The 9,918-nt window shown below is 38.6% G+C and overlaps 1 protein-coding gene across 1 annotated transcript; it reads left to right on the top strand.

The window, feature by feature from the left end:
• Nucleotides 1–8,788: 8,788 nt before the first annotated feature.
• LOC124517657 (transmembrane protein 126A-like) lies at nucleotides 8,789–9,382 on the top strand. Its single transcript, XM_047087093.1, has one exon. The coding sequence runs from the start codon at nucleotides 8,789–8,791 to the stop codon at nucleotides 9,380–9,382; it is 594 nt and encodes a 197-aa protein (XP_046943049.1).
• Nucleotides 9,383–9,918: the final 536 nt, after the last annotated feature.

The raw sequence follows: 9,918 nt of genomic DNA, 5'->3' as shown, positions 1-9,918 counted from the left end.
ATAATAAGAAGTGTAAATAATAAATTATTCTTAGGAGCAAAAAAATTAATTAGATCTTACCACAGATTGCATCTCAATGTCAATTTTTTTCCCCCAAAACTACTGACTTTCAAACTACTTGGAACACCATGGTAAACGTTGGAAAGTTTCTCAAGTGATTACCTTCCATCCTGGGAATCTGTTTTCAGAAACCGCTATTGTTCAAAAAATCCTTTTAAGATGCCAGTACGGATCCCCTGTTGTCATTTCTACAGGGCATTTAGAGTATCTAGATGAATTAATCTTTTTTTTTTAAGTTGCACAGTTTTATTTATTCATAAAGACTCCTGAAAAATCCTTTCAGATAGTATGCTGTGGCGATGGAAAAAAAACAAAAAACCAAAAACCAGGAGACCTTCTATGCAAATTTGCCTCCAAAGGCGACAGAATTCCATCCACAGTGATTTCAGGGGAAAGTTCCTCCTACAAGCTGGCTGTTCACAGGAAGTCTGTGTTGTCCATGGGCTGAAGGATGTGATAACAGAGAGCGATGGGTCACTCCCCAATTACTGTTCAGATGCACACTCCGTGGGTAAGAACCAGATAGCCACTAAGCTGGAAATTAGCTGGGTAATACGCACACTAAAACCAGAGACCAGATAATGCTCCAAATGAGATTCTATTCCTTGGGCGGAGGGAAAGGAATTATGACTGGCATTATGAGTTTTGGTTCAGGTTCAGCATAAGAGCAGTGACTTTAGTGTTTGTATATATTAGCCAGTAATTCCGAGAACTCTAATTAATGGAATCTTTGCAGAAGACATCAGCTACAGGATGTCCCGTCTGCTTAGGAACACAAAAACTACTGAAATCAAAACGTACAGCGCTGTGAAGCCCATTTGGAGATTCCAGTCCTTGTTTTAATTTTCTATATTAAGTTGAAAAACAAAGTACCCATCATACACAATGACTATGTTTTGTATATGTTTTCTTTGTCAGATATAAGGGTTTTTTAGCTTCGTTTTCAAAATGAAATTTTCCCTTAGGAAAAAATTCCAAGGAAAAGGGGAAAGAAGCTCTTGGAATTAGAATGAACTATGTGGGGTCCACCCACCCTCTCTTTTTCCCCAGCTGGAGGTCTGTACATTCAAAGACAATTTAATCACCCTCTGTCCCTTCCCTGGCCTGATGCAGGACGCTGGGCCAAATGCTATCCCGGCCTTATTTTCTATTCCTAGTGTGTAGTTTAACAAACAATGTTTTTATTTCTTGTTATTTGATTTGGAGCCAAAATTCTGACGTGGCATCAGTTTTGTTGCCAGATAATGCATTAAACCTTACTGAGGGGTAAACATAATGATCTTCATTAAACCCTTTAAATGAACCCACCTCCTGCTTCTTCAGGTTGAGAAAAGCATTGACAGGGAACATTGTGGAAGCGTCTTGGAGTTATTTTCTTCTTGTAACAGGGGGAGGGAGAGATGAGTGGCAGCTTTTAGGGGGCGAAAGAAAGTTAGGTAAACATAAAAGGTTTTGTAAGATTTCCTCTCCTAATGGCAAAGTTTTAGAGCAATAAATCACAATTCAGTCAATACCATTAGTTTTGGGGCATTATATACCCTCATTAAAGTGCATAAACAATTATATTTATTGAAGGTAATGTACTGTGTAGTGCATTATAACGACGCTCATTAACATATGTAATCATCATTTGAATGGGCTTTACTACAATGTAAACTGATAATGGCATGATTGCACACTGGGTTATTAACTTTTCAGTCTTAAGATAATGAAAGGTGATGCAAGAAACCAAAAGCACATAGGCATGGCCTTTCATTTGTGAGTTATGCATTTCCATCCCCAATTCTAAGCTCAGGTACCCATGCTCAGGAGTTCATTTTACCTATTGTGTTGACACAGGACCAGATTCCACAAGGTGCTTTGAAGTGGGGTGGGGGAGAGTATGTGTCAGGAACTAGCTCAGACCCAATAATGAAGATAATTCTGCTGGTGACCTATTTCCATCTTACATTGTGGCTTATACCGTTCATTCTCTGGTTTCAATATTTTCCCACACAGACGTGGATGATATCACCTGCTCTAAGAAAAATGGGAACTTCCTCCAAACTTTGCCTTTGAAAATTTCACTTACCAGGCAGGCATTTGCCTAATGATGAGGAAACATTTGAAAAACCCAGATTAAGGGGCAGTCTACTAAGGTGACAAGACCATGAAAGATGAAGAAACAGTGGGGAACTATTCTAGATTAAGACAAACTAAAGAGACATGATAACAATGCAGTATCCGTTCCTAGATTCAATATTGGAGCAGAATTTTTGTCTCTTTTTCTATAAATATATCTTTTATTAGGACAATTAAAAAATTTTTATAAGGTCTATAGATTTGATAACAGCATTTTATTAATGTGAATTTCTTGATTTTGATAATTATACTGTGATTATATAAGATGTCCTTGCTCTATATATGTATGTAAAAGTATCTAAGAGTAAAGGCCCTTTATGTCTGCAACTTACTCTCAAATGCATAAAAAATGAATATATACTTATAATAATGATAGTAAAAATACTATACAAGGAAAGAATCAAAAAGCAAATCTGGAAAAAAAAGTCATAATTTGAGTGAAGGATATTCAGGAATTTTTTGCACTACCCTGACAGTATTCTCTAAGTCTGATATTATTTCAGACTAAAAAAAAAAAAAAAGAAAGAAAAAAAAAACATTTAGAATTAAAGACTTGACCATAAAAAGGCCATGACTTTAATTAAGCAGATCTTTGGCTGGCATTATCAGCAACAAGTCAGAATAATGATCAGGATCTCAGTACTCATTTACGTCCTTTATCTGCTCTGTCAGTGGAAGTCCCAGATTTGTGAGGACAGTTCTTAATTCCTTTGCTCCCAGCTGATATCTATTTCCTATATTTTAGAGTCAGGAATGACAAAAGGTTCGTGATATGAAAGGTAAAAGGCATTGTGCTCTAATCACCAAGATTAAAGAGTAATAGCGGTAGCCACTTAAAATTCCCTCTTAACCACGACTTCACAACCAGTTTCTACATCAGCCTGAGAGCTGTTCTCAAAAGAGTGATTGACTTACATCTCTGCATAAGCCCGAACGAAAGCACTCCTGGCTGTTTCCCTCCTACACAAACCACTGCCTACACACTCTTAAGTAGCACCCAAACTTGGACCGGTGGGTCATGCAGAGTGGGTGTTAGCTTCCCAACCACACTCGTTATGGAGAGAATGAGGCAAATAAAGCTACAGTAAGTTACCCACTGAAGGAAGGACCACAATGAGACTCATCTCCGAACTTTCTGGCGTTAGTCCTCTTTTGTTCCTCTAGACCACATAACCCTATGAAAGCAGTAATATTAATGTAATTTAAATTTTGCTTTCTTGAACATGTTTTTGGTTGTCTAGTTTCCACAGCGTTTCCCAGAAATGGAGGATTCTGTAGCTGAGAGCTACCCTTTTCAAGGTTCAGTTATGAAGGCAGAATTGACTGTGCTCAAGAACTACAGAGCAAACGTAATCAATAGCTCTCTATAAATAAGAGGAAATACATAATACATATGCATTTATCTAGAGATAACTAGACTTGAAGACTACATCTACCGGGTTAATGTTTTTATTAAATCATATTAGTGTTGGCACAATAATCTTTTCTCATTATAAATACTGAGCACTTTTATTTGCTACAGGGTATAGCTTTAAGAAATTTCCAATTGACTGACAGCTGCCTGTCAACTTCTGACTCTGGAGAGATCCAGGAACTCAGCTTGCAAAGCTCCAGGGAATTCTAAGGAGCTCCAAGATGGTTAATGGCTGTCCATTAGCGTGAGGCCCAGCGGAGCCCTAGAATCTGTTAAGTGGGAAGTTCTTGCTGTAGAAGGTCATATAATTCCCTATTGCCATCCGAGAGAACTGGGAAAATTCAGCTTGAAGCAAAGACTGGGGTGCTATAAGTTTATGTACTAAGGGAAATCACTTCATGCAGTTTGGTATTACCGTACACCATGTTTTATTTATACTCTATACTAGATGAGAAATTGAATACTATGCTCTTTTCTGGCAATGGAAACTTGCCTTATTCTCCCGAACTGGGCACGGCATCAATACAGCAGCTTGCAGCCTTTTTGACTATGTATTATAGAGTGGCTTCTGTGCATTATATATTAAATCCGATATGCACTGTGAGTTTATATGCCACACACACTACATTTTTCTATATTACGTCCTGCAATCTATCATATTAAGTGAAAGGGGTGATGGAGTGGGCCTCAGGTAATGTAAAGAAGATTGCTAACAGCTTGCATGCTGCGTTGAGAGGAGGTAAGTATTTCTGCAGTGTGCTCTGTGTATATACAGCAAGTGAGCACACAGCAAACTGACCATGTAGAGAGCTCAACATCCCTGGCAATGGAATTAACCACCTATACACTAACGAAATTACCTACCAGCCCAAGCAACATGCCTGCCCCATTAACAAAGCCCAGAAAAGTTTCATGGGAGCCAAACAGTCCTTCCCAGAAGTGGGAATAAAAATGAGGTCTGGCCCATTAAAGAAAAAGCAGCAGCCCCCCACCCCCAAACAGTCAAACAGGCTAACAAAGGGCCTCAGCACAGGAAACATGGACATGTGTTGAGCAATCACAGCCTCTGGGCTGTTAATACGTGTCTCATGTTCTTCAGTCTAGTATGTGGAGGAAACCTGGAGATCCCAACTCGAAACATCATGTAAAAAAAAACACAAAAGCAGTGACTAACGACTGATAAAGGAAGAAGTGTTGACTAGCCTTTTTGAAATTAAAGTGCATTTTTTCCATGACATTATCTGTTCATGTATCAGAATTCCTAAATCTGGGAATATTCAGAATTGTGTTACCTGTCTCATCAGTGTCCCTGGAATTGTCTCTTGTGGAACTTTCTAGATCAGGATGTATACCTATCTGGGCCTGTCTTTTTATTTATTTATTATTTTTTTTTAACGTTTATTTATTTTTGAGACAGAGAGAGAGCATGAGTGGGGGAGGGGCAGAGAGAGAGAGGGAGACACAGAATTGGAAGCAGGCTCCAGGCTCTGAGCCATCAGCCCAGAGCCCGACACAGGGCTCGAACTCACGGACTGTGAGATCGTGACCTGAGCTGAAGTTGGACGCTTAACCGACTGAGCCACCCAGGCGCCCCTGGGCCTGTCTTTTTAGCATAACTTTTATGGCTCATGGGGAATTCTGATGGCAAATTTTTATTTTTCTGTGAAAATTTCTTGGTTCTGCTTGCTTATTGATTTGAAGGTAAATGTTTTCTCATCACCTGACACCTAGGTATTGTGACTGCCCATCAAGACTTTGACCTTGTGTTCAGCCACTATGAGTTCCCCTGGTCATGGACTGCCTGGGATCCTACAGTTACTTTAATCTGCAGCTACTAATCTTGGAATTACACTTTAAGAAAAGAACCCCACTATTAGACACTCATGACTACCACAGGACATCCCTGCCCTCTCATTGTCACTGCAGAATCTGTTTCTGGAAGCCAAGGAAGTGGTCACAGGATGAAGAATCTTTTCTATCAATATTAGTGAAAAGAACCATCACTTAAGGTGCTGTATAATCACTCATTATTTCTATTCTTCTAGCCCTGATAAACTTCATGCGGTGAGGGGATTGTAGCTTTTGTAGAAAGAGACACTTGGCCTTGAGTATCAGGCTTTACAATACATCTCTGGTGCAATATTATCAGGTGACACCAATTCATCCCAGAGCATTTTACAGCTTAACAGAAGGTTTTGATTTCCTGGAGGAGTCTTAATTGATTCTGAATTCTTTAGCATTCAACCTTCCTCACGACGATTGTTATAAGACTTAATACAGGAAATATTAAGTTTAGACAAAGAAGGCCCAGAAGGGATACTTTTGCGGACTGTCAGAGATATGTTTCACTATTAAGTGGAAGTGCCGAGCTAGCTGAGGGGCCTTGGGCTTAAGCTTTAGGCCGCTTTATGCATTTCTCCAGCTGCCCTGGAAGGGGAGGGTCCACGTGACCCACCATCTCCACTGCCCGATGATGTATGGAGTGACACTGACAAGTCAAGGAAAATGAGCAGGAGTTACTTCCAGCTTTCTTCCATCAAAGGGAAAGCTGCCAAAATTCAAAACTCTAAGGATGCAGGAGAGCAGGGAAATACAACATCGGGAAAATGGCTCCACTAGGAGAAGCCTGTGCATGATACGCGGAGGACTTCCTGGAACCCATTTTGCCACAAAATTTGCACCAAGTTTCTTTCCTGCTATGGTTAGCAGCCTGTGGCAAACTTTCCCTCAAAACTTTTAGAAGGACTGATAGGGGAAACCATGAGGATGTGATATTGATAAAATAACACCAGTAATGGAACATGTTTGCTTTCATTAATGGAGAGGAACTATTCATCTTTGGGTTGCTTAAAATAGCTAGGGTGTCATGATTTGCCTATGTCTGGATTATAAGGATGCCAGGCACCCTGCCTCCTTCTCTTGAACAGGTGCATCCGCATCACTCCTCACCAGTGCAAGTGGGTAGGTGGGAAGGTAGGTCCTCTAGTCACCAGAGAAAGACATTACCTTAAGTGAATCTTCATTTGTTCTTTCATTCATTAAAGCAAAAGTTTTCTGTGCACCTACTCGACGTCCAGCACTCTAACATATTCACAGAAGAATGATGATGGGGAGATCTTTCCCCCATTCCTATAGGGATGCAGCTATATCCAAGGCCAAGTTGCCACAACCGAACATTCCTCAGCCGAGATTCATCTTCCATGTGGCACTCTACAAACCAAAACACAAGGTTACTTTGCTCTCATTTTTGTATTCCCCACACTACATACATATGCAACGTTTCCCAGTATACCATCTTATACCAGTTTATTTTAAAAAAGAAAAAGTACATAATCATTCTGCAGCTGTCAGAAGCGCCTGGAAAAGCCCAAGAGTTCAGTATGAAAGGTGCTATTAGGTTGGGAAAAACACCACGGCTGCCACAGATGGCTCATTTTCACAATAGACCTGAGGTTTAAAAAAAAAAAAAAAAAACAACTAGTTGTTTTGCCTGCAGCATAAACAAGGAATATTCTCCTTGAGCAAGTGGAACGGGCTTTGCAGAGATGAGCCTCCAATCTGTCTTGCTAAATTCTGACATTAAAAAGAAACACATATGGGTACCTAAACAAATACTCACATGGCACAAGTACAAGCCTAGGGTAGTTGTATCCAATGCTTGACTTTAGAAAATTGTGGGGCAGTGTCTGCAGCATTTTAAAAATTAATAATAATATTTTTATGGTAACAGTAACACATGCTCATCTTGAAAATTGGAGAAATAAGATAAAATCTACCCATAATTTTACCATCCAAGGATGACTACAATAACTCTTTGGTGTATTTCCTTCCAGTCTTTTTTCTGTGTGTGCATATACACACACACACATATACATATATATATATATATATATATACACATATACACATATATTTTCACATACATATATGTATTGTGTATGTTTTACATACACAATATGTTTTACATACACAATACATATATGCATCAAATTATGTATATATACATATATAACATACACATATTCCATGAATATATTTAAAATAAACATATATATTGTATACATCATACATAGGTATTTTTTCTGTGTATATATCTATTAGAAACATATATATTTCTCTTTTTACATAATTGAGCAGTACAACATATTTATTTATCTTCTCACTTTCATATTTTTCCTTTATTATTTAATATAATTATAATAGGAACGATTTCCCATGTCATTAATCATTAGTTGCACTCCCCGAACATTTTTAATGACTGCATACTATTCCATTATGTGTACACATCATAGCTTGTTCAATAAGTCATCTATTATTACAAATCTCAAAAAGAGTTGCCACATTTTCTGTTTTCTGTAGACAATGCTTCATTAGCCATCCTTATATTTAAATCTTTGGCTGTGTCTCTAATTCCTTACATTAGTATAACAAAGAATGATCCCAGCTTAAAACATTTTTTAAGACTCTTAATATATATTGCTAAATACTTTACCCAAACAAATTTTGTCTGCAGAGGGTAAGAAATGTTCCTGATTAAATATCAAAGCATATGGCAAAGGAGCCAATTTGGTACAAAGAGTGTAACTCATAATTTTTCATAACTTCATTAAGACTTTGTCCAGTCTACTGGAAGTAAACCCAAATGGAACTATTTTGTAGCTGACAATCAGAACTCTACACTGATCATCCAGTTTTTAAATTGAGTGTTTTAATCACAACCCCAACCCTTCAAAAATAGCATTAATATTTGATATTGTGTTTTTAATCACTACCTTTGTTTAGAACTATATCTCCACTAACACTTAATGTTATAATTTTCTGAATCATCTCATTGAAGGACCTTCCACAAGAGCAAATAGTTTTATTAGAAGGACCAGGAAAATGTTCTTGTTTATCCTAATGCACAGAATATTTTGGACCCACATGGTATCTTTCAGGAGACAACATATTCTTCCCACTCTCATGCCCCTCCTTAAAGTCTCCCTTGAAATACAAAGTAATCTGAAAATTGTAAAGAACATTTTATTGTGTATCTGTGTGTTTTTTCCCTTTATTTTGTGGCTTCAAATCCATCTTCTGTATAAATACACGGCTGAGGTCAGCCAAAGATGGCTGCGTTCAGGCTAGTTGAGCAAAAGTTGGAGTGAACCCCAGCGTGCCGAGGAGGGTTGTGAGCAGAGCATAAGGCTCAAGATGAAAAATCATGAACCAGATGATACTGTCAAGGAAGACTTAATTTTCAATATCATAACCAGAAAAATTAACCACCTCCCAGAAGCAGAAAGGAATCTATTTGAACATGGATCAGTTTATATTGGACTTAATGCTGCTCTCTGTGGTCTAATAGCAAATAGTCTTTCTCGACGCATCTTAAACGTGACACAGGCTTGTATAGCTGCTGGCTTACCAATGGCAGTGATCCCATTTTTGACTGCGCATGCATCTTACAAAGGTTTTGTAAATCTACCTTTGAATACAGGTGATTTGAATTGTGAAACCTGTACCATAACACGGGGTGGACTGGTTGGTCTTGTTTTTGGTGGTCTGTGCCCTGTTTTCTTGGCTATACCCGTGAATCGTGGCCTAGCAGCCAGGTATGAGTCAGCCCTGCTACCAGAAAAAGGAAACATCTTAACTTACTGGACTAGAATTTCTAAGCCTGTCTTTAGAAAGATGTTATTTCCCATTTTGCTCCAGACCATGTTTGCCGCATACCTTGGATCTAGACAATATAAATTGGTTATAAAGGCTCTTCAGTTACCTGAACCTGGCCTAGAAATTCAGTGATTGTTAAACAACTTTGTACACAAAAATAAAACTGTAATGTATGAAAAAATAAATACACGGCTGAACAACTGTAGTGATCAATATTATCTTTATCAAGGACACTAAAGCAGTGAACATATTGCTACTCAGAGTCCCACATGGATCTGCATGGAGTTGGATTTGAACCCACAGTCTCCCTATTTCCAATTCCAGGCAGTTGAGCTACCCCCAACTCTCCCCCAACCCAACACACAAAACCCCCAGGATGATCTATGCCCTTATGTGGAAAATGTGATGGATAGAGACAGCTCAAGCACTAACCTGGAACCCAAAATCAATAAAAGTATTAGAACTGGGTGCTCACAAATTGGTAGCCATTTAGTTCCCCTACTATTAATTTTTTTCTTCCAGACATGAGTTGGGTGCAGTATGTGGACTGCAGTTTGCCCTTGAAGATATGGCAGCAGGCTGAAGGAGGGACCTTTTTCACCTAGTGCTTCAAACAATCTTCTTAGTGGGTATTTACTTCAAAACTTGGAAAAGATTTCTATCCAATT

This window comes from Lynx rufus, unplaced genomic scaffold, assembly GCF_022079265.1.
Source record: "Lynx rufus isolate CCGP_SWC_20201006 ecotype Redwood Valley unplaced genomic scaffold, mLynRuf1.p SCAF_22, whole genome shotgun sequence".
NCBI lineage: Eukaryota > Metazoa > Chordata > Mammalia > Carnivora > Felidae > Lynx > Lynx rufus.
This window is presented reverse-complemented; position numbering and strand designations above follow the sequence as displayed.

Coding starts and splice junctions, on each gene's coding strand:
- LOC124517657 (XM_047087093.1), top strand. CDS start 8,789: ATGAAAAATCATGAACCAGATGATACTGTCAAGGAAGACTTAATTTTC.